Consider the following 27,921-nt stretch of genomic DNA (forward strand, 5'->3'; position numbering starts at 1 on the left):
CGGGGGCCGCGGGCACAGGCGAGGCCAGGAGGCCCTGGGGGGCGGGGCTGGGGGTTATGCTGCTGACTTCAGGAGTCACAGGGCATTGGAATACCCAGCATTCCCCGAACTCCTGACAGGCTCCTGTGGGGAAGGCGGGAGCACTGACTGGATCTCTCGAATCCCTGGACAACACTGAGGAGTTTGCCTCATGGCTGAGCTTGGAGCGGGAGGGGCTGGCCCCACAGCCTCCCTGTCTTGGATGGGCAAGAGGCGTTAGGCTGAGGTGGTCTCTGCCCACTTTGCTGCTACACGGGTAACCCCACTAAAACTGGGGGTCGGTCAAAGGAGATGCTTGTTTAAGGAGAAGAGCTCTCGGTGCAGCAGACAAATATATTTGCCCCTGGTCCCCTGGACAAACCTTGAATGTGCGGCTCAGTAGAATAGAAAGAAGAGGACACTAGCCCAGCCAGCGTGGCTCAGTGCCTGAACATCGACCTATGAACCAGGAGGTCAGGGCACATGCCAAGATTGCGGGCTAGATCCCCAGTAGGGAGCGTGCAGGAGGCAGCCCATCAGTGATTCTCTCTCATCATTGATGCTTCTATCTCCCTCTCCCTACCTCTCTGAAATCAATAAAAACAAATTTTAAAAGAAAAGAAAAGAAAGGACACGAGTCAGGGACGCCCATGTTTAAACTGGGATCTGCTTCTAAACTAGTGGTGTGGCCTTGGGCAAGTCCCTTAACTTCTCTAAACCTCAGTTACCTCCTCGGGGAAACAGGGATACTAATTCTTATCTCACACGGTATTATCACAGGTTCACTTAATGCACACATCAGTAAGCCAGATACCACGCTAACCATTTTATTTATACTCAAGTCATTAAACTCAAAGAATTATGGTACGGTCCCAACCCCAAGTTTGTAAACGGCAGGACCAGGATTTGAACCTGGACAGTCTAGCTCACAGTCTGGCTCCAGGGCCCATGTGCTATATACCGCTAGGCTATACTGCCTTAGGCCAGGAGGCCACCATGTCTGGCCTTTAGTAGACTCTTACTCTTAGACAAAGGCAAATCTAAAGCTTGACAAGTCCCCCATCTTGGGTCAACAACTCGTCCTTTCTCCTCGTCAAAGACTCAGACATTGGGCAGTACTTCCCCAAGAAGCAAAGCCAGCCCCGGCACCCAGCAAAACCAAAGCAGAAAAATCCGACAACGGCTCAGCTCCATTTGCCTACCCCAACCTCCTTTCCGAGTTTATTTATTATAAAAACCGATGCAGAAACATTAATGGGCATTTTGAAGAGAAAATTTTAGAAAATTCCTCATAATGAGAGACGGCAAAACACAGCTGCTTTCATTTTCCTGTTTCTTCCTGTTTTTGGCCCAGTGAATACATATTTTACCTACTTGTCATCATTGTCAGCGCACAATTTTGTATCGGGCTGCTTTTGGTTACCGTCAACAATTCCCATGTTTTATGAAGTTGTCATAATTAGCTGTAATGGCTGCAGAACGGCCCATCCAGCAGATGGACAGTGATTCAGCATTCCCAGCCATTGTGTGCGCACGCAGGGGGGCCAGTTTTTCGGCCATTCTTTCCCGAAGCCTAAAGGCGAGCTGGGACGAGCACGTAACGTCCCCTCGTGAGATGGCTGTGCATGAGTGGGTGCCTCTGCACAGACCAGGAGCTCTGTGGGCAGGTCTCATTTACTGTTTTCTAATCCACAGTGTCTGGCACCTCACAGACTCCCAGAAATATTTGTTGATTTGATTTGGCCGCGTCTCTCTAGCTGGCAGCGCTGTCTCAGTCACAATGAAGGAAGACCAGCTGAACCGTCCCTGAGTGTTGGCCAATAACCAGCCCAGGGCCAGGGACGCTGCCAGCTCAGAAAAGGAGACAGGGATTCCGGTTAAGGGACTTGGCCAAGGTCACACAGCGCACAATGGATTCCAGCCTGTGTTGAGGGTAGTAAACCTTTTCCTAAACAGGTGGGTCTTTGGCTCTGTCCTGCAGGTAGGAGGACACAGCCCCCATCTTGGGGAAACCTTTCTCCTGCCCTGTGGGAAAGCTGAGGAAAAGGGATGCTCTGAGGCCTCTGGGGTGGTCCCAGGCTGCCCACGTCAGGGGGGGGGGGGCACAGTAAACACTGGTGTTGGCAGCCATGGTGAAGAACGGTGGCACCTGAGGGCCAGGCAGGCCTGGCTTTGAGTCCGGCTCCACTCTCACGGGACTCAGGGAAAGTCAGCTACCCTCCCTGAGCTCCGGTTTTCTCCCCCAGAAAATGGAGAGAAAAACGCGTACTTTATAGGGCTGTGGAGAGAACCTGAGGTGATACACAGTGCCAGGCCTGGGGCAGGGACACACCAGCAGCTTTGGCAAACACCTTGAATGCCCTCCTTGATTAGTTTATTTGGGATGTAACTGGGCCGAGAGAGGACTGAGCTCTGGCTGGGTGTTCAGGGGACAAAGTTTTCAGTGTCTACCGTGTTTCTATCAGCTTCTACCAGCTGCGTGATACGGGGCAAAAATAAGTAAATAACATGTTATAGTTGTTAAAATTTTAACTTTTCTTTTTACCATAGAAGTGTAAAATGTTCCCTGTAGAAATGTTGGATGCTACATAAAGATGAAGACAAAATGAAACTCAGTCATAATTCTATCTCCTCAAGACAAGTACTGATGGAACTTGTTTTTGCATCTAGTCTTTTATAGATAAACTAGAGGCCCAGTGCACCAATTGGCGCACCAGTAGGGTCCCTAGGCCTGGCCTGCAGGGGATCGGGCTGAAACCGGCTCTCCCACATCCCCCGAGGGGCCCAGATTGCAAGAGGGTGGTTCTCGGGTAATGTACCCCAGAATCGGGCTCCTTCCTTTCTAGTTCTGGATGTCCCCCAAGAACCACAGCTGCCAGTCACCACAGCTTGGCAGCAACTGCGTTGAGTGTCTGCCCCCTGGTGGTCAGTGCATGTCATAGCTACTGGTCGGACGGTTGATAGGTCAGTCACTGAGGCTTTTATATACATAGATTAGGTGTGCATACCCACAAATGCCTCTGAAAAATAGTTAACCACACGCTATACACAGTGTTAGACATTCCCCAGGACCTCAGCAAAGAGACCATATCCCCGTGAACTGTGTTCCCTCCTTACTGCTGTGAAATATGTCACGATTCACACGAATATCCTATTGCCGGGTACCTGGGCTTCTGGTTTCTAAGGCGCGATCCCCCCTCCCAATGTCTCCGGTGGAAGGACCAGGCTTCTCTTACCATGTACAGGAGAAAAGGCCAGCTCACGAGGTGCCTGGTGATGTTCTCGCCCGTCATCTTCTCGTGGCTGTTGGGTGCAAATGTCACCAGCAGGTAGGTGCCCACAATGGCCAAACCGCAGCCGACAAAGGACAAGACGTAGCGCCCTGCAGGGGAGGGGAGGCTGTCAAGGGCTCACAGCAGGCACAGGCCCCGGACAGGGTGTGCCTCTGGGGCAGCACCACTGACCTGGTACAGTTCATATTGTTGGGTTTTCTTCATTTAAAAAATAGATTATCTTATGTTGTTTTTTTTTAATGAGGTATAGCATGCATACAAAAAAAGTGATTGATGGGGCTGGTTGCTGTGGCTCTGTAGATAGAGCATCAGCCTGTGTACAGAAGGGTTGCAGGTTTGATCCCTGACCCCAGGTCAGGGCTTGTGCGGGAGACAACCAATTAATGTATCTCTCTCACATTGATGTTTCTCTCTCTCTCTCTCTCCCTCACCCCTCACTTCCCCCCACTCTCTCTATCAATGGAAAAAATATCCTCTGTGAGGATGAACCCCCCAAAATGCTCAATGAATTCTTACAACGTGAGCACACCCATATAACCAGCACCCAGACCCAAAAGGGAGCATTCCCAGGACCCCCAAATCTTCACCTGGCCCTCACCCCCAGGGTAACACTTTGACTTCTACCAGCACAGAGAGTGTCTGGTTTATTCTCTACATAAATGGCTCACATGGTATATTCTCTTGTGTCTGTGCTCACACAAGATGTGTGTTTCATCTGTGCTGTATGTGTAGCGGCACTTCCTTCTATCTCCGGCCCCCTGTGTGAACAGGACACAGTGTATCCATTCTACTGTGGATGGGCATTTAAGGTGCCACCATCATGTCATTCCTGAAACCCTAAGCACAGCTTCTAAGGCCGGGCATCATCCAGTCCTCCATGCCCCCTAGCTCTCCTGTCCTCCTTCCCACTTACTCGTCACTCTCCATCACTGGCCTCAGCGATACTGGACACTCCAAGCTTTCTCCTACTTCAGGGCCTTTGCACCTGCTGTTCCCTCTACACGGAAACTCTGCTCACAAACTTGGCCTACTCGTCTCCTTACTGTCACTTAGGTTTGGGGTGAAAATTCTCCTCTTCAGAGCATCTAACCCTGACCAGCCTAGGTAACGTATTCCCATGTTCCCAGGCCTACCGAGAAACATTCTATTTTCTCTGAAGCACTCACTGAGATTTGGGATTATTTTGTTTATTTAGTTGTTCACTTGTTTATTGTATGCCCTCCCCACCAACACACACACACACACACACACACACACACACACACACACGACTGTACTCTCCATTTACCACAGGAACCCTGTCTGTCCTACTGCTGTATCCCTGGCCCCTGAAACAGAGTGTGGCACTTAGTAGGTATCTTAGGCGACCACATCTTAGGGAGACCTCCACTGGAGAATAGAATATAGACCCATACCGGGGAGCAGGGAACACAGCCAGTAAAACCGAGAGCTGGCTTTACCATGAGGAAATGCACAAGCACAAAATGAAGAACAGGGGCTCAGAGCACTTACTCAGGAAGTCTTTAGGTTTCCACTTTTCTTTGATGAATATGATTCCTATGATGGCGCTCGCTAGGACAAACACACACAGAGAAAACACAGGGGAAAGAGAATTGAGGTGCCACAGTCAACCACAGGGAGTCCCTTCACCCATGCCCATGGGGTTGGCTCATCCGCGTTGGAGCCCGGCACTTCCTGTCCTCCCGCTCATGCTCCCAAGAGCTCAGCCCCTCTGGTTTCCCGTTATCCCCTCTGGGGAAGGGAGGCTCCTCTCGGCCTTCCTGAGGATTTCCTACCCGCCCAGGAGCACTGTGGGCTGAGTACTCACTGGGTGACGAGTTAAGTTATTTCTGGTATGTCCACCCTTTGAGGTGGGTGCTGCTGTTATTCCCATTTGAAGATCGAGGACACTGAGGTTAAGAGAGGTGACGACCCACTCAAGATCACGCAGCTGGTAGGCGTAGGCTGGCCTCGAACCCAGGACCACGGAAAGCCAGGGCTCCGGCTCCTCACACTGCAATGTCTACTCCTGATGTTTCTACCTGGATCTTGTTTTTCCCTGACCTGCCGCCCTGCAGATGCACCCCAACTTCTGTGACTGCCCTAAAGGGTGGGTCTCAGGTCCCTAGTCTATGATGTTTTTCCACGTCGGGGGTGGGAGGGGGTGGGGTGGGGGGGGGGACCTCCCACGGACAGGCCCTCTGTCTCTTGCCCCACTGTCTGCATTTCTCAACTGAGTGGAGCCAATCGATCAAAAGAATTTACAGGCTGAGGCTTTGTTCTTTTTCCTTCCTTTCCTGCTCCAGATGATGTGAGGCTGTAAGCCTGGGGAGGTGCTCTGTTCTGTAAACCCAAACGTCTCCTGGGAGACTGGCCCAAGGTCTAGTGGGGAGATGAGAAGTTCATTTGGCCGCACACCTAAGCTGCATGCTCTCATTGAGCTTTTATTCGCAATAAAGCATAACTTCTGATCCGCATGACTTCCGTGTTTATTTCCCACTGTCTTAGGACGCAGGGAAGGAAAGAGGGTGCTGGATCCGGCTTGTACCTGCTGCGGTCGCTAAATGTTCAGGGAACCACGGGTAGCTTGGAAACAGCCACAGTGGGCATGCTTATACCATATACATAAGGAACACTACGATTCAGATCTTCCTTTGCTCCCTCCCACTGTTTTATTCCTTCCATTCTTCCCTCCCTCCTTCTACCTCTTCCTCCTCTTCGTTCACTCTCCCTCTCAGTTGGTGTATCAGCACACCACTGAAAATATCCCCTGCTCCCAGTAATGGGGGCAAATCAATGAGATAATATGTGTAAATCATCTGTCACACAGTAAGTGCTCAAAAGCTAGACTATAATTATCATTAAAGTACTTGGGACAGTGACTCATAAGTACTGAGTATCTGTAAATGGTGGTTTTTGTTATTTTTAAAATCATTTCTCACTGGGTGACTTGAGAAGCTGTAAGAACCTCTTCGTTTCCAGTGGCTGATACCTGAAGGCCCATCATTATAATTCAGCCCCTTGTTCTGAAGAATTTGATTATTTCATCTTTATTAAAATTCAAAGACTAATATTTAATGGATTTGATCCCTCAGCCATACACTCCTCACCGTGAATGATATTCTGAAAGTCCTTTGGCAAGATCAGCTATGGACAGAGGACAAATCTAAATAACGGCAGGGGCTGGGCGGCCACACAGATATAGGAAGTGGGTCAGCCGTAAGACAATAAGAAAAGGTTTGGACTATGGCCCACGACCTGTCTCAACTAAAAGCATTCAAACTCTATTTTTTAAAGATACTGTGTGGACCTTTGAGGACCTCATGCATCTTGTGGGTGGCCAGTGTACCATCCCTGGTCAAGAAAACAAAGGTCTTATCAGAGGATCAGCGAGAGCAAACAGGTTTCTACTCCTTTGCCAGCTCCTGCGAATTGGCAGTGGCTGCCTGGATCTGAGAATTCCGAGGGCCCCTCGAGGCTCACCAGGAAGGAATGCCATGACTGATGCATGATGTCTGTACCCCATAAGGGCAGTGTTAGGATGAATAGCTTAAGGTGTATCTGCCTCTGTAGTGGAAATAAAAAGCAGTTCTAGGGGCGGGGGGGGGGCCATCTATAATACTGTAAACAACTTAAAAAAGAAAAGAAAAGGAATTCTGATAAACTTTATAAATTATCGGAAGCCAATTCCAGCATGTCAGCAGGGCTGAATCATCAGGGATGGCTAAAATGCATCTCCCCCAAACCTGAATAGGATTATTTTTTGCTGCCAGACAGCTCAGGGCATCTTAAATCTGCATATTATTGCCTCCTGTTGGCCAAACACCTGAACAGCTGTAGACTATTCCCAAAACTGACAATGCTTCTGTAAACCCTACCCTTTGAAGTGTATTATCTCCACCTTGCCTTAGGACAAATTGTGTTAATAAATAGCACGGGATCGTGAGTCCAGGGGTAGTTTTTTAGCTCCTTTAGCTGAAGCTCCTCTGACCCCCCCAATGCCTTTCAAAATTATCTTTCATCCTTGGACTCCTTATTGAATCTACGCATCAGCTCCTTTCTCCAGATTGCAACACCCCTCGTTAATGCTGTGACAAGAACCCCGGCACTAAATCTTAACAGATTCTGGAGCCAGACAGTCTAGTACATATACCAGCCCTGTTCCTCTCTAGCTGTATGATTTGGGGGAAGTAACCTCACCATTGTGTGCCTCGGTTTCCTCATCTGTAAAATGGGGATAATAACAGCATCTCCCTCCAAAGGCTGCCAAGAGGGTTAGAAGAATTAATATCCATACAGGAGGGCAGGGCCAGGTGTGTACCGAGTGCTGGCTGTTATTACCCTAGCAAAAGCTGGTACACTTAACGGGTATCATTGATCCTGGTGGTCCCACAAGCAATCGGTCCCAGGGAGGGATGAGGGAGGCTGCTCTTACCTATCACGGAGACGGCGCTGAGGGGCACGATCAGGGAGAGAGGAGCGAAGGCGTAGGAGGCGAACACGCCCAGCTCGCCCAGCAGCATCAGGAACAGGCCCAGCCACCATGTCTTGGTCTTGAAATAGGCCCGGGGGTCCTTGGTGCCTGCCAGCCGGATGTGGCAGTACTTCTGGAACAGTAAGCACAGCGGGTAGCGATCCAAGGGCTAAACTGTTATTCAAAGGCAGTAGCTTCCAAACTGCCTGGGGAGCCTGAACGATTCAATGCATGAGCCTCATCCTCAGAGGAAGTGTGGGTGAAGCCTGGGAATGTGCGTTTCTAACACACCACAGCGTGTCCAGTCTGGGGCGGGAGCCGCGGTGTAGGCACCCCACATTAGCCTGGCCTCAGGCCGACCTTTTCCCTCGGGTGGCAATGCCTGAGGGTCCCCATGTCCGGGCGCCTGCTCAGCTGCACTCTCTTCTAGGAGGGTGGGCAGCCCTGTGGGTACCAGCGGACCCTGCCTTCCCTCGGGCGGGTACTTGGGCCAAGGAAGGCCAGTATCCTTTGTCCTGGAAATGTGAACTTGGGGCACGGAAACTGAGGCAGGAACTCGGGAAAGAGATTCTGGAAAGACCCACAGGGTATCGTCCCAGGCCCATCCCAGGGACGGAGTGGGAACACCCTGGCTTATTGGCTGTATCTCTGCCCCAGGCGGTGCTGGCGACTAAAACTTACCTGGAGGTTAAGTGCAATGCTGATCACTAGGTGCCCGAAAATTGCCAAAAGGGCGCCGATCAAGTTTTCCTGTAAGGGAAGTTCACAGACACAGGTATAAGTTGGGGCGAACCTAAGGGGCCTCAGGCCCCATTTCCCACCTGTTTGAACAGGTTCTCCACACTTTTATATAAAAGCCAAAAGTTAGAGCAGAACTGATAGTGAATTCCCACTCTAGCAATCAGTAATATTTGACTTGAGTATTAAAAGAACAGTCCCATTCTTCTCACTCAGATATTCGTCCCTAGAGCAATGTTATTTTTTACTTAATAGTTGCTATAAAACATTATGTTGCATTAATCAATTGTATCAATTAAAAAAAAAAAAAACACTTCCAGATTTTTATACCAAAGTACTTTATACCAAAGGGACTTTTTAAAAATGAAATTTGATTACACCCTCTACATTCTTTCTTGTATAGAAGTATGATAGGTGTTCATAAAACCTTCAAGTGTTAAAAGATAGACACAAATTTGTGACAAAATTCTGTGGGGAAAACGGAAGAAAAATACACGCTCAAGGAGAAAAAGGAATGTTATAAAATTTCCAGCAGTTAAAGAAGAGCCTTCAGAAGGCCGTCGGTCAGTGTGAAGTGGTCTTAATACTCCCTAGGCTTCAGTTAAGTGCACAAGAGGTGTTTTTTTTTTTAAAGGTATGTTTTTATTGACTTCAGAGAGAGGAAGGGGGAAGGAGAGAGAGATATAAACATCAATGATGTGAATCATCCATTGGCCACCTCCTGCACCCCCCATTCTGGGGGTCGAGCCTGCAACCCAGGCAAGTGCCCTGACCAGGAAGTGAACTCTGAAGTCCCAGTTCATGCATGGGTTGATGCTCAACCATTGAGCCACACCAGCCAGGCTTGTTTTTATTTTTATTTTTATTTTAAATATATATTTTTATTGATTTCAGAGAGGAAAGGAGAGAGAGAGAGAGAGAGAGAGAGAGAGAGAGAGAGAGAGGGAGGGAGGGAGGGAGGTATCAGTGATGAGAGAGAATCATTGATCAATTGCCTCCTGCATGCCCCCTACTGGGGATTGAGCCCTTGACCAGAATTGAACCTGGGACCCTGCAGTCTGTAGGCTTGACGCTCTATCCACTGAGCCGAGCCAGCCAGGGTGAAGGTTTTAAGTTTTAGATGTGAACTTGAGACAGTATAGGGACTTGCGCTCAGGAGTTAAAAATATACCCGGTGGCCAGAAAGCCAAGTTAAGGCCAGGTGGCCAGAAGGAACATCGGGTATGATGGTCACAAGAATGTCACCACTTCTACTCCCTGCTTTTAAAACATGCAAAATTTTATCTCCCTTCTAACCGCTTGCTTCTCCTACCCTGCCGTGGAATATCCCACAAGCCCCCTTTTTTCTAAAAGCCCATGTCTTCATACAAGCCTGCCTTGTCCCCAGCTTATAAAAAGCCAAGCAGAGCCAGCCCCAGCCAGCTGGGAGGGCCTGCCTTCCCTCTGTGCTGCCTGCCTTGTGCTCAGGAAGATGTTTAATAAAATCTGTCTGGAATTTCTCTGGGGTCTCCTCTGGATTTCTATCTTGGGGAACCCAAGAACCCTGATGCCAGTAACCAACTAAAAGAATGTGTGAGGAGCCCTAGCCAGTTTGGCTCAGTGGGTAGAGCATCGGCTTGTGGACCAAAGGGTCCCGGGTTCGATGCTGGCCAAGGGCACATGCCTGGGTTGCGAGCTCCATCCCCAGTGTGGGGCGTGCAGGAGGCAGCCGATCAATGATCCTCTCATCATTGATGTTTCTCTCTCTTTTCCTCTCTGAGGAAATACACAGCGCTTCTTTGGAAGGTCCAGTTTGAGGAAGAAAGCTCTTTATTAAAGTGTGGCTCTTTAAAAAAAAAAAAAAAAAAAAGAATATATATATTTGACTTTAAAAAAATTTATTTTATTAAAATATATTTTATTGATTTTTTACAGAGAGGAAGAGAGAGGGAGAGAGAGTTAGAAACATCAATGAGAGAGAATCATCGATCAGCTGCCTCTTGCACACCCCCTACTGGGGATGTGCCCACAACCAAGGTACATGCCCTTGACCGGAATCAAACCTGGGACCTTTCAGTCCACAGTCTGACGCTCTATCCACTGAGCCAAACTGGGTTTGGCTATATTATTGATTGTTTTACAGAGAGGAAGGGAGAGGGATAGAGAGTCAGAAACATCGATGAGAGAGAATCATCTATCAGCTGCCTCCTCCACACCCCCTACTGGGGATGTGCCAGCAACCAAGGTACATGCCTTTGACCGGAATCAAACCTGGGACCTTTCAGTCCGCAAGTCGATGCTCTATCCTAGGGGTGTCGAACTCAATCAGAGAAGGGGCCAAAATCTAAAATCCAGCCTAAATCGCGGGCCGAATGGTTTACTGAACAGTCATAAACTGACAATGTCATAAACTGACAGCGGAGTGCAGTGATGACAGCGTGGTGCGGGCCACATTGCAAGGCCTGGCGGGCTGGATTTGGCCCGCGGGCCTTGTGTTTGACATATGAGCTCTATCCACTGAGCCAAACCGGTTTCGGCAAGTGTGGCTCTTAAAGATACAAAGCAAAGACCTCAACCTCCTGGAGTCAAATAAACACCTGGTGGCCAAGCATGCGCTCCGCCCAGTAATGTGGTTTGCCTGTGCTAACGAGGAGGAGGAACTGTTAGAAAGCGCTAACCAGCAGATTCTTCAGGAACTGCCTGGGTCATCAGATAGGAGACAAAAGGACTCTGGTTCCGGCTCCAGCACCTCCGAGCTGCCCGATCACCTTTATGGGGGACGAAGTCGAGCTGGACACAGCCTCCGCGACTTGTGCAAAAACCAGAGACCCGAGCAGGGCTGTTGGGAGGGCGCCGCTGGGGTCGGGTGGCCGGGTGAGACTGGCCTGCTTCCGTCAGCCCGGGTGCCCTTCTCCCTGGGGAATAACGGTGCCCCTCGGGGTTGGTGCATGAACTTTCTCAGATAAACTGAAGAAAGCACTTAGCATTAGGGCGAACCATATGTAACTGCCAATATCCAACTGCCCTTGACCTGCCAAAGCGGCAGTTCCATAGGGTTCATTCAACGATAGCTGCTCTATGACTGCCCCGAGAGACCACGCTGTCCCGCTGATGCCTCGGAGCGCCGGGCTGCCTGAGCACGTGCTGCTGACAACTCGCCCAGTGGAAGGGAAAAGATAAAGTGGGCTGCTGTGTGGCCACACGGACAAGCCAAAGCCATGGCAGGGAGGCCGGACGGGGTGAAACCTAGAAATGCGAACTGTGAACCTCCCAAGGGTAAACCAATCTAAGCAGCAAAAACACGGCTAAAGGGTGACCGTGATAATCAAGGTGGAGGTCTACGGAGCATTTCCACATCTGGGCATGGCGCTAGGCCTTTCTAGGCATCCCCTCCTCTGGGCCACAAACAGCCCTCTGTAGTGGGTTCTACCCTAAGGTGACCAGACATCCCGATTTTCAACAATTTGTCCCGCGTCGCGAGGCGTTTTAAAAAAGTCCCGATTTTTTGCAAAAATTGGGACTTTTTAAAAATGCCTCAGGACGCGGGACAAATTGTTAAAAATTGGGACCTCTTCTGAGACCAGTTTGGCTCAGTGGATAGAGCATTGGTCTGTGGACTGAAGGGTCCCGGGTTCAATTCTGGTCAAGGGCATGTACCTTGGTTGTAGGCACATCCCCAGTGGGGGACGTGCAAGAGGCAGCTGATTGATGATTCTCTCTTATCAATGTTTCTAACTCTCTATCCCTCTCTCTTCCTCTCTGTAAAAAAATCAATAAAATATATATTTAAAAAAAAAATCGGGATGTCTAGTCACCTTATTCTACACGAGTCCTGTGTTTAGCACAGCAAGTTGAAAGGAGGTTACCGACGAGCCCAGTAAGGCTCAGAGACATAAGCTAATGTGCTCCAGGTGAGGACAAAGGGTTTGAGGCTGAAGATCTGACCTCCCGTTTCCTGGGGACAATGACCCCTCCAGACCGAGGCTTCAGCCTAAATTTGGAAAAAAAATAACCCCGCCTTCTAAGTGCTACCTTCCCGCTAATGACACGGCCGCTGAGGTTTCTTTAAAAAGCCATGTCTGTGAGCATATTAATCTCCACGAATAATAACTGGTTACAGGCATGTTAGTAACAGCTCCACGTACCCAATGCCCTGTCATCCAAGCGGTTCAAAGGGTTCCATCCACACTAATTATGCCCCAAACCCTTGTGAAGTGGTGACTGGTGCCATTTCATGAGAATGCAAAGTCAAGCAAAGAAGTGGCCTGGGGCCCAGGGGTGAACAGGTTGAACACACACCGGATTGGCCGCCCTCCAGGGTCTGGCCAAGGGCAATTCAGAGGGGAGGCAACAGCCAGCAGGACTCTGGACATGAAGGTCCGCCCCCACAAGTCTCAGAGCTTGAACACGGGGACGTGGGGGTGCCCAGGTCTGCTGGCGGGCACCATGGGAACGTTCCAGTGTACACGGCTCCTCTCTTTGCTGAGGGACACTCCAGGTGTGTTTCTAGGAAAGTCCTTTATTTATTTATTTTATTTTATTAAAATACATCTTATTGACTTTTTACAGAGAGGAAGAGAGAGTTAGAAACTTCGATGAGAGAGAATCATTGATCAGCTGCCTCTTGCACACCCCCTATTGGGGATGTGCCCGCAACCAAGGACCGGAATTGAACCTGGGACCCTTGAGTCCGCAGGCCGACGCTCTATCCATTGAGCCAAACTGGTTTCGGCTATGGAAGTCCTTTAAAGTGTTCAAAAGTAGCCCTCCCTGGTTTGCCTCAGTGGATAGAGCGGTCCTGGGTTCGATTCTGGTCAAAGGCACGTACCTAGGTTGCAGGCTTGATCCCTGGCCCTGGTCGGGGTGCGTATAGGAGGCAACAGATTGATGTGTTTCTTCTGAGCTCTCTAAAAATCAAGGGGAAAATGTCCCCGGGTGAGGATTCACAACAACAGAACCGTGCTCATAGGGAGACACAGGGGTCTGACCCTGGAGTCTGGCTCTGCCCCTTAAGAAAAGATGCGGCTGAAACAGTGGCACTCCCACTATCTACACGGGCAGGCCTGGTGGCGGCCTCAGGTCACCGCCTTCACCTGGGACACCCGGAGTCCTTCAGCCACAATACCCGATGGAGCGGATTCCTCTGAGGCTGCGCCTAGCTGGGTTTCCTCTGAAGTGGAAGGGAGGGGTGGAGGAGAGGGGCGCCCTCATTTTAAAGGCAAATACTTGGGTGGGTGGGGGGAGATCTCAGTTACCTAAGAAGGCCCAGGGCTCAGCCAGAGTCACAGAGAGAGCACGTGGCAGGACCAGCCTGAACACGGGTCTCCTAACACCTTGGTCCCCAATAGGTTACAGCGGAGGTGGTAGTGAGGCCTCCCAGCTATCAGGAACCTCCTATTGGGACATATTTGTCCAAACGGGATATTTTGAGAATGTCAGGGGCTGTATTAATCCACATGGACATGAGGCGCACAAACCAAGACTTTCGGCCACGGTATTCCTAGAGCGGCCTCTGAAATCGCCGTCTTATTGGCGAGAGAGGAGAAGTGGGGTGCAGGCAAAACGACGGGCAGGCAGCTGGATTTCAGCCACAGCTGCTTCGAGCCATGGCTTCAACAGACCCAGATACCAAGGGGGTGGGGAGGCAGCAAACCAAAGCCACTTCTCCCTTTGCTTCCGCTTCCTAGTGTGGACTTGGAACTTTGAATACTACCCGCCTGGGCTGGGGTCCTGCCTCTGCCACTGACGCTGTGTGTCTTCAGGGGGGTTACCTGGACTCTCGGAGCCTCGGCTTCCCCTCTGAAAAAGGGAGCTGAGCATAGCACGCCATAGGGTTGTCATGTTATATGAAACTAGAGGCCCGGTGCTCAACATTTGTGCACTGGGCGAGGGGTGGGGGGTCCCCCTCAACCTGGCCTGCGCCCTTTAGCAGTCTGGGAGCCCTTTGGGGGATGTCCGAGTGATGGCTTAGGCCAAGTGGGCCTAAGTTGCAGTTGGACATCCTTAGGGCTGTCAAGGAGGCAAGAGAGGCTCCTGCTGCCACTGTGCTAGCCAGCTGTCAGCCAGGCTTGTGGCTGAGCGTCACTCCCTCTGTGGAGTGCACTGACCTCTAGGGGGCAGATCCTGAGTTGAGCGTCTGCACCCTGGTGGTCAGTGCGTGCCATACCGCACTGCATTCAGTTGATTTGCATATTAGCCCTTTATTATATAGGATAAGGCACATGTTGAAATGCTACATAACACATAATAAATACGAAAACAATTCTAGGTGTTACTACGGTATTAATTTTACAATGTTCATTTTCATTATTGTCATTCCTATTAGCAAAGTAAGGATCCTTCTGGCTCTGATATTCGATGATCCAAGAATTGACCTTTTCCAGCTATGACTCTGAAAGGAAACAAACTGTTCCAGAAAAGCAGCCAGAGGTCACCGAGGCAGGAGACAGCTTGGCTTTTAGTATCCAGGTGAAACCTCAGCTCCCGTCTCCTGCTCCAAGGACTGCTTTCCATCCGCAGACAACAGCCTTTACATAGATCCCGAAGGGACAAGGCCACTCACCACTTGTTTAGCCTGAATTCCCACAACCCCTTGGGCTTACACTGCTAACAGTTAAGTAGGAGCATTCTTGTTTGCTCTGCGGGTCACTCACAGTCAAACACAAGAGCTACGGTAGCAGCCCGGCTAACCAGGCTCTGCTACATGTGCAACCTGGTTTCAGGCCGGCTCCTGTCGCTCACCTCCAGCAGGCAAGGCATTGCCATTGTGACAATAACCAGGGACAGAGGCACTTCCCGGAGTGCTGGCATGCTGCAGGCAGCAGGGAGTGGTACATAGAACCAAGGGCCTTGGCAGTGCGCAGACTCCGTCCGAATCCCAGCTTTACTATACCCACTGACGGTGTGGCCGTGGGCAAGTTAATGAACCTCTCTGGACCAGTTTCCTCAAATGTAAAATGGGATTATAGTAGCAGCCACTATATCCTTGGGTGAGGATTTAAGAACAAGCAGTTTGTTTGTTTTTTAAATCCTCACCCAAGGATATTTCTCTTTCTTTCTTTCTTTCTTTCTTTCTTTTTTTTTTTTTTTTAAGAATTCTTTATTGTTGAAAGTATTACATGTCCCCTTTTTTTCCTGATGGGGATTTTGTGAAGATTTGCACAGTCCCTGTCATATATCAATAGTAAACACTCAACAGATGCTAGCTGCTGTGATGATGATGATGATGATGATGATGACGGTGATGATGATGGTGATGATGACTACAGTGACAGTGAATTAGCCATGGGAGTGTGGATAAAGGACCGATAGTTTCTTGCCAGGAGGACTGACAAAGGCTTCATGGAGACGGTGATACCCGAGCTGGAGCTGGGAGCATGGGCAGGATTTCCAAAATCAGAAATGGGATGCTGCGGGTAGATTCCGTTTCCTCTGAAAGGTCAGACCATCCTCACACCCGCCCTATAGGATGGACCTAAAACTCACCTGCAGCGGAGTTAAATGGCTTTCCCTGGGTTATAATGTTAGAAAGTGATAGACCTGAGATTTAAAACCCGGTATCTCTGGTTCTAAAGACCACACTCAAAACACCCTGTTATATCTCTAATTTTGCACAGAATTCTGTCCTGAAGGGTACGTACCCATGGAAACAGCTTCCTCTACTTTCAGGGAAGCGACAGCTCAGTAACGAACAGCTCCCACTCCGCCCAGTGCAGCCCTGGAAATACAGGCTGTCCCATAACGTACACACACTTTGAATAATTACAAAGGCAGTGTTTATTAAAACACATTTTATTCTCAAAATGTAATAGAATCTACAGACAAAGTGTGCATACATTTCTTTGGGATGCCCTATATAAGCTCAGTTGAAACCCCTATTTGCTAAATGGAAGAAACTGAGGCCCAGCTCCTCTGGGCTGAGGCACAGCCTCCAATGTTGAGGACTGGCTGCCAGCCTGTTGGTCCACCAACAACCAGAAGCCTTTCTCTGTTGGGCAGGGCAGAGGGCAGGGCTGCAACTCAAGGCAAACTGCTTGTTCTTAACTTGATTTCAGAGAGAAAGAGGGAGGGAGGGAGGGAGGGAGGGAGGGAGGGAGGGAGAGAGAGAGACATCAATAAGAGAGCCCTAACTGGTTTGGATCAGTGGATAGAGCGTTTGCCTGTGGTCTGAAGGGTCCCAAGTTCAATTCCAGCCAAGGGCATATGCCAGGGTTGCAGGTTCGACGCCCAGTGGGGGGTAGGAGGGAGGGGACGTGCAAGAGGCAGCCAGTCAATGATTCTCTCTTATCATTGATGTTTCTATCTCTCCCTCTCCCTTCCTCTCTGAAATCAATCAAGAACTATAAAAAAAGAAACATCAATAAGAGAGAATCATTGATCAGCTGCCTCCTGCACACCCCATACTGGGGATCGAGCCCACAACCCAGGCTTGTACCCTGACCAGGAAATCGAATGGTGACCTCCTGGTTTATAGGTCGATGCTCAACCACTGAACCATGCCAGCTGGGCTGTCGAGCGAGTTTTGATACAGAAGCTCAACAGATGATGGGGCAATCATTCCCCAGCATGCTTTCCATCACCGATCGTTGCATGGGGAAACACTCCACAAGCAAGGTTAACTGAAACAACCAAGAGACACAACTTCCTGCACAATCGGATCCCAGATTTGTAATTCGGGAAAAAGAAAGGAAGCAAGTAATGCTGACATATGAACCAAGGGTGCCTATGAGTAGTGGGATAGGTGATTTTTTACAGAAGTAAATCTTCTAAGTGTGACTGCATTCCTTTAACAATATTCCTTTACCTCCGTACTGTTTTTAATTGAATGAGCATTTCTTTTCTGTGGATTATACATTCTTCCACGTGTGTGGAGGGCCTGCCTGTATCTGCCAGCCACAGGCATGCAGACGCTAGACATACATCTCCGTTAGCTGTGTTACTTTGTTAGAGAAACACACAATTCCAAAACAAAAAACAAAAAACGAAAGCTCTTGCCTTGTAGGAGAAGGAGGCCTGGCTCCCGGGGTCGGCGCTGCTGGTGGGCGGGAGCTGCTGCAGCTGCAGGGCGGCGCTGTGGGCTCGGTCCATGGTGTCTAGGCGCACATCCCGCGGGCCGGCTCGGGAGCTGCTCGGCACTAGGTGGCACCGAAGCGGTGAGCCATCTTCCCTGGTGGTGCTCACCCCCTTCCACCAGCCATCTCTGTCTCACACCGTAGCCGCACTCCGAGGCCCTTTGGGCTGATCTATAGCCTTTGCCTCATCTTCACTCGGAGAAGTGCCAATTCCTGCCAGCGGACAGCCAGGGATGTGTTTCCTGATTCCTGCGGAGCTCTGGGGGCTGGGAATGGGGGTGTGGGGGGAGGAACGTTAGAAATGCATGTACAATGAAACCCTGAGCCCAGCTCTGTTACCTGAGCACACCACTAGGATAAAGAACAACCTGCCATGAGAAGTGAGGTCATTAAAAAACTATATCATGCCTTTGGTCCCCTTAATAAAGATAAGGCTCATCTATCTCAAAATCATTTTCCTTGGCCCATAGCCATCCCCTTTCCTCTCCCCCTCTGCTTCCTTCCTCCCATCCTAATTTAAGTCCTACTTTCTGTATAGAATCCTAGAATACTGCCTGCATCTACTTCTCCAGGCCTAAAAAAATAATAATAAAATAAAATAAAATATCCCACTGTCACAAAAGGCACCATCAGGGTTCTGACTTAGGAGAGAAAGAATGAGAAAAGTTATCTCCATGGAAAAGGGAAGAACTGGGCCGCTACCTAGGGTCAGAGAGGTAACACAGGACTGGAGGCGGAAGATCTGTGCAGCCAGATCACGTTACCTCTGGGAGACTCAGTTGTCTCATCTATAAAATGGGGGTAATGATGAGACTTCAAGTAAAACCAACAATGATGGTAATTCCTGTTGACATCACTGGACTGATATTTCCAGTGGGTCTTGAACTTTTCTACCAAATGGAGAAGAAAAACCTCGTGCTTGCCCTCAGGGAGTCATGGCCTGACACCCCCCTCACCCCTCAATGTTAAGGGGTTCTTTGAGATTTCTCTTATATTTAAAAAAATAATACAGATTTGGATTCTACTATAAAGTCTATGTTTATTTTAATATAAAAATATTTTTAAATCGCTTTTGATCTGCCATGTGCTACTTGGGCAAGTAGTTTAACTTTTCAGCCAGTTTCCTCTGCTGTAAAATTCGGATAATAACATCCCTACCACAGGGCTGTGGTTAGAATTTGCTGAAATCATGCATGTAATATGGATGCAGAGTGAATGGTCAATGAATGTCAGCAGTTATTAGTATTCATTCTATTCTTTTTTGTTTTAACTTTAAAATTTTCTTTTAATTATTTCAAAGTATAAGTTCGTCAGAAAACAAAATAGTGATTTTTTTTGGGAAGGGGGAACCAACAGGATTGGTATGAAAAATCTTTAATGGAAATGATTAAATTATGTTACATATATTTTTTAATTGAAATTATTGTTTGAAGCATTACATAGGTCTCTGTTTCCCCCCATTGACCTCTCCCTGGCCACTCCCACCCCCTTCATTATATTCGTATTGATGGTTTAATTTACCCATGAATAGTCCTTTCTTCAGTCCATGCATTCATGCAACAGATAGTTATTGAGGGCCTACTATGTGCCAAACAGACTCAGCCTCTGCCATGACTCCAGGCTTCAGAAGGCTGCCTCCTATCTTTCCTGTAGCTCCCACTTTCCTCTGTTATCTAGCCCCAGACCCAGGTATGCACAGTCATGTCATAGGGCTAACGCGGGAGCATCAAGGAGACACCAGATGCAGGACTTACCACAGGGGCAGCCTCAAAGACCATTTGGCCCACGGGTCACTTTATCAAGTGGCCTTCAGATGAGGTTATACCTCTATATACATATATTACCTCTATATCCATATATCATCACACAACTTCATAACTGACATCCCAAAACCAGTCCTCCCAGACTATAAAGCCCTATGAGTGTCTGTAATCTTGTGAATTCACAATTATTCAACATTTTGCTTTAATGTGTGTGTGTGAAAAGCATTATTGTATTAAGTTGATGTATCCCTGCTTTCATTTTTAGCACAACAGCCTTAGGAAGCAAGACTGGCCCAGGGCTCTCTCGACCTCTGCAAGACCCTTCGAGGCCTTCACCCTGGAGCGGAAGGGGCCCTGGAGCTCACGCTCAGGGAAGATGTTTACTGAATCCCCTTTCAGTTGCTCCCTTCCCAGCGGCTGGCCAGAGCCTGGCACAGTGACCTCCAGACACACCTACTGACTGGCTCAACAGCCAGGCCTGTGCAGCACCTGCTTCCCCTTCAAAGGGTGGTACTCCACCGCCACTCAGAGATCCCACAGATACACCCGCCCCGCCCACAGGATATCCGAGAAAGCAAACGGGGCCCTGGGCACCCGCCAACGGGGTGATGGGAATCCAGGCCTGTTAACCTCCTCTAGACCAGCTGGTGTGCCCAGGTGGGTTTGATTCTGCTCTTGTTTGCTGTCGTTTAATCTGCTTCTAAAAAGCAGCTTCCCATCTGCTCCAGGAACCCCAAGGCCTCAGAGGCACTGCCTACCAAAACAGGCCCTCTCTCCATTGGTAGGAGTTTGGACTAAAAGCCCTGGAAGAACGCTTTGCCAGTTGTCCTTCCTTCCAGGACATACATCATTTGCCTAACGCCTCTCTTCTCCTGACTTCAGGGCACTTCGCCAGGGCTAACGTACACCAACGTACGCCCAAGAGGCAAGTGACCAGTTCTGTGGGGCCAGCCAGCTCCTAACGTTGAGGCCCTCACAGTCGCTGCTGAGCACAGGGCTCTCCGGCTCAAGAAAGGAAAGATAATTCACTAGATGCTGGCTTCCGCTCCACCCCCTCTGCCTTATCTCCATTAATTATTTCACCAACCCACAGAACGGGTTTTATAGATAAGAGAACTAGAGCTCGTGGCTGCTCAGAGGAGGGTCTGTGTTATCATTTGGCTCTGTCTGAAAATAAATAAAATAAAATAAAATAAAATAAAATAAAATAAAATAAAATAAAATAAAATAAAATAAAACAAAACAGGCCTTTCCAACCTGACCATTCAGCTTCTTACTGATGAGCGCCAGTTAGACACCAAGTCCTTTCCCTTTCCTGGGCTTTGACTCCCTAAAGGGTTACACTCCCCCAGTCCCCTCCCATGGAGCTGGAACTACAACTTGCAGCAGGCAGCACCGATCAAGAATGCTTTCCCCTATTCCACCTGCTAACTCCACCGGCTATGGCCAGGAAGCCCGGGGAGTCATGTTGGCAGGTACTGCATTTCACTTCCTGATTTGGTAAAGCCTGCCGGCACCTTTATTAGGACATACCCGTGCCCCTGTCCTCTCACCTTGGATGCAAAAAACAAACAAACAAACAAACAAACAAACAAAAAACAAACACTCTGAGACACTGACAAGGCTGGTGACAGTCAGAAGGGAGGGTATTGACACCGGGGGACCTCAGATTGTTGCAAATGCATTCGGGTGTCCAGAAACGACGGCTGCATTCCAGTCCCCACTCCCTCGGTCTTAGTCACTACTCACCGGAGACGTTTCCTCCCGGGCCCACCTATCAGAGGTTCCTGAGAAATGACTGAGACGCTGGCTCGGCGCAACGCGGAGGCACAGCCTCCGGAATCCCTTCCCCGGCTCCGGGCTGCCTGGGTCCTGCGGTGTTTTGCTTTCAAAGGCCGCGATTTGATTTGCTCGGCATCCTGCCAGTCAGAAGCTGGAGGGCGCTTTGCTCAGACGATTGGCTGGTGAGAGAGGGTGGGCGGGACTTTGTGGGTTGGCTGCGCTGCCAGGCTTGGTTGAAGCTCAGGGGGAGAGCCAGGGGAGGGACCGCCTGCAGGAAGGAGCGTTGCTCTCACCTTGAGCCGGTCCCTCTAGCGGCCACAGGGCGGACCTCGGAACACACCCCGTCCCCCGCCAGCTCCCGCCGTCTTGGGGGGCTCAGGTGACCACACACCTCCACCTGCGAGACAGGTGGGCTCTCCCGGACTTTGCTCCTGCCATTCCCCCAAACCCCACGCTGCTCTCACCGCGATCCAAAGCCTGCACATCCTTTAAGACCCGGTTCTCCCCCAAAGTTGCAGAGCCATAGATTCATCTCTGCCTGCGCCCCCTGACACCTGTTGGCTGCATCATATGCCAACTCTCCCAGCACGTCCGCAGCTCAGCCACGCGTAAGGCCCTCGGATGAGCCTAGAACCAAAGTTTCCCGAATGCACACTGTGCTCATTAACACGAGCTCGTGTAATTAGCACGAGCATGGAACCGACACCCTTTCCCTCGCACGCGTCTCATTCCGGATCCTCACAGCAGCCCCCTGAGTGAGACATGGAGCGCAGCCCATTGATTTACCGATGCAGCAGTGACATCGGGGCAGAGACCTTGGCGATGACAGAAGGGCCGGTGACGGCGGAGATCGACCGGGGGGAACCCCTGAGAGCACCCCGGAAACGGGCTTGCCAGGGAGGAACTGCCCGAGGACAGCGTGGCGGGCGTGGGGATCTCCCGGAGCGCGGGCGGCCGGAGCTGCCTTCCGAGGGAAGGGCCGGGACCACGTGTGCTAAGATGCTTGGATTTCACCGGAGGTTTAAGGGAGGCCTGGGGCGGGCCCTCAGCAGGGGACTGACAAGGAGAGAGGGGCTGGGGAACACGAGTTGCCCATATCAGTCTCTCTGGTTATTGCAAACAGGGCTTGGGGGAGTGTCAGTTCTCTCAGGTTTATTCCTGGAAGTAGGATTTCTGGGTGGGCAAAATGGAGACTTCTGTTCTATCACCAGTTTGGAGGGGTCGCCTCTATTGGGTGTCCCCGCGGGCTCTGAGGTAGGTAGGGCGGCTGAAGCCTGAAATTCTGGCAGCTTCCCTGCAGTTTGTAAAGCGCCTCCAATGATTGGCCAGTAACTTGTCACTCTAAAGAAACAGAGGACGCCATTGGCTAGAGCGGCTCACGTGGCCTTCACACTGTTAGGCTGTGGTTGCCATAGAGACGGAGAAGGTTGGGCTAGGCCAGACCCTGCCCAGGAGGAACCGGTGAGGTAGGAGGCGGTTCCTGTTGGGCACTGGGAGGTGGACCTGGCTCACCCATGGGACACCCACCGAGACCCCGCCCTGCTGGGTCCTAGGTGATGCCCTGAGCGCGGGAAGAAGCCATCGTTGGCGGTACCCCTCGCTGGATGGTGCCGCAGAGCCCCCACCTGGAAAACGGTGATTATAAACCGGGCATCCCTTCCCCACGGAGCTTCTTGGGCAGCTGCCTCCCCGCCCCAGCCCCCGAGTGTGCAGGCGTTTGGAGGCTGCGGTGGCTGGCCGCTGGTGGGCGACAGAGAGCCCCTTCGGCGTCCCTCCTGCTGGGAGCCTCAGGCCACCGGTAAAAAGGAAGGGTGAGATTGGAATCCAGTGGTCATAGCCGGCTGTGACGTTTTCCCAGCTGATGAAAAAATGTCGAGCGGGTTATTTACCCGCGAGTGCTTTGAAAAATGTAAAAAAAAAAAATAAGACACACCATAGCATTATAACTGAACGGATAAAATCTCATACAGTCGTAACTGTTCATGCAAATCCTGTAAGCAATATACATGGTGTAGCATATATTGACATACCCTATAAAATAACATACACGTATATTATAATAAGATGTGTGATAATACTATAACACAAATGATAAAGGGTTTTTTAAAACATAGAGATGGTACAATGAAAACATGCCTATCATCGTAATCATGTGAGAGAAATCTTCATACAATGCAGCTCTTGAAGGAAAGAGTTGTATTATGAGTGCATCTATATACATTATTGCTAAAATGTGTTTACTCCTAATAAACATGTTCACTCATTCATTCCATAAATATTTATTGAGTAACTACTATATGCCAGGAAACAGGCTGGGGATTCCATGATGAATATTCTATTGGGGAAGATCATAAGGAAATACACATAAAATATGACGTCGGGTAGAGAAACGTGCTATGAGAAAAATAAGGCAGGTTCCTGGGCTCACAATAGGTGGGTGGTGCTTCTTGAGAGTGGTCCAGGAGGTCATCCCCAAGGGTTGAGCAGGGACTCGGATGAACCTGGTGACAGGACCAGGAGATGATGCCCACTGTAGTGAGGGAGCAATCCCAGGCAACAAGGAGGTGCTGCAGGAGCCCAGGAAGTCCCTTGTGGAGAAGAGGGTTTGTGTCTGGGCCGTGGGATATGACAAATGAGTACCTTTAGACATAAATGTAAAATGTAACTCCCCACCCCCCAAAGACATCTATTATTAGGTTCACTAGACCTTCCTGTAATTTCCAATGTTTTTTTTTTTCAGACTGTAGGTCTTTTTGTGCCCAGGTGGCCATCTTCAGTCATGTGAAGAACGGTCACATAGAACAGTGGCTTTCAAACTTTTTGACTGTGACCCATGGTCAGACATGCAGCACACACAGGAACACAGCAAACTTAACAAAAGACTACAGGCTATGGCCTGCATTTTGAAAATCACTATCACCAATGTGGAAGAGAAATGGACTTATTCTGAGTCAATTTTGAGGGCTGGAATTAGGATGACTGGAGAGAGACAGAGAGAGAGAGAGAGAGAGAGAGAGAGAGAGAGAGAGAGAGAGAAAGAGAGAGAGGTCAGCTTGATACAGATAGGGACTTTCTAGCAGAACTACCCAACAGTGAGCTGCCTTAAGAATTTTCAAACTGACCTCTCTGGAACCCCAGTATTCTATGAAAACTTGAGGTAGCCTCAAATATTGAGAAAATGAAAAGGTAAACCTCAGACTGAGAGCAAGTATTTCTAAAACTTATGTATGATAAGGGACTGGATTCCAAAATATACTAAGAGCATTTACAGTTCAATAACATGATAACTAAGTTGTTTAAAAGGGCAGAAGATGTGAACAGGCACTTTACCAAAGAAGGTAAAGAAATGACAAATAAGCACATGAAAATATACAAATTAAAGTGACAATGAGATACCACTGTTGGGCCACTAGAATGACTAAAATTAATAAGATTTACCAGACAAGTGTTGGTGAGGATGTGTAACAAATGGAACAAACTACTGATACATGCAACATCATCGGAGAATCTCAAAGGCATTGTGATAAGTGAAAAAAGGCAGGCCCAAAACAGTACAGATTGTATGATAACATATATATGGCATTCTAGAAAAGGCAACCATTGTGACAGAAAGCAGAGCAGTGGCTGCCAGAAACCAGGCTTAGGAGGGCAAAGAAACACAGAAAACTTTTTAGGCTCATGGATATGTTTATATCTTAACTAGAGGCCCAGTGCACAAAATTCATCCCTCAACCCATCTGGGACCCCTCGGGGGATGTCTGACTGTAGGATCAGGCCTAAACTGGCAGTTGGACATCCCTCTCACAATCCGGGACTGCTGGCTCCTAACTGATCACCTGCCTGCCTGCCTGTCTGATTGCCCCTAACCACTTCTGCCTTCCAGCCTGATCACCCTCTAGCTGCTCCCCTTCTGGCCCAATCACCCCCAACTGCCTCCCCTACTGGCCTGATCTCACCCCCAATTGCCAGCCTGATCTTGCCCCCAACTGCCCTCCCCTGCTGGCCGGTCACCGCCAACTGCCCTCCCCTGCAGTCCTAGTTGCCCACAACTGCCCTCCCCTACAGGCCTGATCTCATCCCCAACTGTCCTCCTCTACTAGCCAATTTAGTTCTGATTGGTAGGCTTCTATGTCAGTCAGTGTCAAAAGCTCTGTTTCCTAGGCAGCCATTGGCTCTCACAGTTGACCCAGATTTGGTTTTGATTGATCAGTTTCTATGCTAGTCAGCATCAAAAGCTCCGCCTCCTAGACAGCTATTGGCTCCTCACAATTGATCCAGATTTGGTTCTGATTGGTTTCTATGCCAGTCAGCGTCTCTGGGCCTATCAACGGGGCCTGATCAGAAAGTCAGAGCTGATCAGCAGCTTGGGTGGAAGCCTGGAAAGAAACGGAGGTCCGGCTGCTGGTCAGGTCCGAAGGTAAAGAGAGAGGCAAGTGCTGATGAACAGCTGCAACACAGGCTACGGATCAGACCCTGCTTCTCTCTTCAGGCCTCTCTCTGGGCCTGATTCGCAGACCCCGCAGCAGTCAGTGCTGTGTCACTGTGCCTGCAGCCATAGTTGTCCGTGCTGGTTTGCCATGCACTGACTGCAGGACTGAATTCCAGTTAGTTGAGCCTCTGGTGGTTGTGGATGTGACGGACCCAGGGTTTTTATATATTAGGATTGCAGTGGTAGGTCACACAATTGTAAACGTGTCAAAATTTAGAATTGTATACATAGTGATAATGTAGTAGTAACTCCTAAATTATTGTGTATGTAAATGACCCCATGATAAATTTATAAAACTCAAGCCTTCGTTAGTTCTGGAAGCAGCATCAACTGTGAATTCTTACAGGGTTCCTGCGACAGGCCATGAGTGCAGTGTGCTTGCCACTTGAGGTCATAGATGCTGGTAAACCTCTCGTTTCCTGGCCCGTCCTGCCCCGAGAACAGAACTCAATCCACGTAATTAACAAAAACGTGAAACGATCCCTACAAACGCTATATTTTGCTGTTTCAGGTGCTTGGAAGAACCGTAGTAGAGTCTTTCATCAAACAAATGAAACACGTCACAGAACGGCGCTGAGATGGCCACCTCGGCAGAGAACCTGCAGCGTGCCGGGAGACACACGAAGATACAGAAAGGTCTGGCGAGCTTCGTCATAGATGTCTGGGAGCGGGGCGTTCCGTTTTACTTATTTATGTCTAAATGCACCCATGCATACTCATAATTCCGTACTGTATATCCACCCGCATGTTTGCTATTTCCAGAGCTCTTCCTTCCTCTGTGTAGATACAGATTTCCAACTGGTATCATTTTTCATCTTTTTTTTTTGAAATGATTGTCTTTTTTCTTTTCTTTTTTTTAAAATATATTTTATTGATTTTGTACAGAGAGGAAGGGAGAGAGATAGAGAGTTAGAAACATCGATGAGAGAGAGTCATCGATCAGCTGCCTCTTGCACACCCCCTACTGGGGATATGCCTGCAACCAAGGTACATGCCCTTGACGGGAATCGAACCCGGGACCTTTCAGTCCCCAAGCCGACACTCTATCCATTGAGCCAAACCGGTTTCGGCTGATTGTCTTTTTTCTCTCTCCCCACACCTCTCCTTTGGAGAGTCCAATGGCATCTATATGAACTTCCTGGAAGTTATCACATACCTCACTGATACTCTGTATTTTTCACCCTTTTTCTCTTTGTGTTTTATTTTGGATAGTTTCTGTTTCTATGCCTTCAAGTTTCCTAGTCTTTCCCCCAACCCCCCGAGTCCCACAGTGCCTAGATTACTGTTAATCTCATCGTGTGTGTGTGTGTGTGTGTGTGTGTGTGTGTGTGTTCACATGGAGGGTTGCTTTGATACACACCGTTCACCACAGCCGAAGCCAACGTGTTTGATCTCCTTTTTAGTCAAGGAGAAACCGTTCCTTCCTCCAGGGAATGTCTTCACTTTTCCTTTATTTTTTTTTATTTTCTATTTTTAATACCGCCCCCCCCGCCCCCCCCCCCCCCCCCCGCCTTCCTTTACCGCCTCCTCTGCAAACTCAGTTATTCTAATGACTTAGGCTTTTAGAAACAAATGCTAGGAAGCCTTGGGTCTGCTACTTTCTGATTTGCTCTCTAGCTCCCTTAAAGAAATGATACGTAACCATCCACCTGCTTGAATGGGGAGGGAGGGAGAAGGGAGGAGAAGACTAAATCTACCATAGGTGGGTATTGCCAGATGTTTTCTAGCCCAACATACGCAGCATTCTGCTTCTTTCACTTGCTTCATCCTCAACCCAGACAAATTGGGCTGCATTGCCCCCTCTCCATCATTTCATTCACTGTTTCTGAGTCTGAACCCTGAGCCAGGCCCAGGCAGAGGGAGCAGAGCGTAGAGGGGAAGAGCCTGAGCTCATCAGACAAACTGCTCGCACCTCAGGTGTTGCACTAAGGGGTGCTGTGCTTTGCGTGAGTCACGTGGTCTCTCCGAGCCTCAGTTTCCTCTTGTGTAAAGCTTGTTAGTAATAGCACTTCCTGGGGGCCCTGTTGGCATTGGCTTTCCTCTCTGAAAAATAGTTTCAGTTTTCAAAAGGTTGGAGGTGAGGAAATGGGCCTTCCAGACAGTTTTTGGCCATCTCGCCCCTACCCTTCTTTCTTCCTCTTGGCGTTCCTCTTTCCGTTTCCCTCGGAGGCTGAGGGCTCAGATGCTGAGATACTTGGGCTCACTGTGTGGACAGGTAACAGTCAGGTGGACACTCCTCCCGCCCCCCGAATTCGGCTTGGGTGTCAAGACCGATGATGCCACACACACATATCAAGGGGCTTGGAAAGGTTTA

At 49.4% G+C, this 27,921-nt stretch overlaps 2 protein-coding genes across 4 annotated transcripts in view; one reads left to right on the top strand and one right to left on the bottom strand.

The window, feature by feature from the left end:
• NIPAL3 (NIPA like domain containing 3) overlaps positions 1-22,141 on the bottom strand; it is a 36,260-nt gene extending 14,119 nt beyond the window's left edge. Inside the window, exons 1-6 of one of the 3 annotated variants that reach the window (XM_084875022.1) lie at positions 21,905-22,141; positions 17,497-17,839; positions 8,467-8,535; positions 7,747-7,918; positions 4,824-4,883; positions 3,255-3,400 (exon numbers count right to left, since the gene is read on the bottom strand). In XM_084875022.1, the coding sequence (XP_084731148.1) occupies positions 3,255-3,400; positions 4,824-4,883; positions 7,747-7,918; positions 8,467-8,535; positions 17,497-17,589 (540 nt within the window). In that variant the 5' untranslated portion in view covers positions 17,590-17,839; positions 21,905-22,141. Of the gene's footprint in view, positions 1-3,254; positions 3,401-4,823; positions 4,884-7,746; positions 7,919-8,466; positions 8,536-17,496; positions 17,840-21,085; positions 21,243-21,904 lie in introns of those variants that run through there. The other 2 variants (XM_084875023.1, XM_084875021.1) reach the window with 2 other exon arrangements.
• Positions 22,142-22,227: 86 nt separating this feature from the next.
• Positions 22,228-27,921, top strand: part of STPG1 (sperm tail PG-rich repeat containing 1) — a 34,264-nt gene continuing 28,570 nt past the window's right edge. The window contains exons 1-2 of the mRNA XM_084875079.1: positions 22,228-22,753; positions 26,119-26,243. Coding sequence (XP_084731205.1) covers positions 26,186-26,243 — 58 coding nt within the window. The 5' untranslated portion in view covers positions 22,228-22,753; positions 26,119-26,185. The remainder of the gene's footprint in view (positions 22,754-26,118; positions 26,244-27,921) is intronic.

This window comes from Pipistrellus hanaki, assembly GCF_964339955.1.
Source record: "Pipistrellus hanaki genome assembly, chromosome: 2".
In the NCBI taxonomy this organism is placed as follows: domain Eukaryota; kingdom Metazoa; phylum Chordata; class Mammalia; order Chiroptera; family Vespertilionidae; genus Pipistrellus; species Pipistrellus hanaki.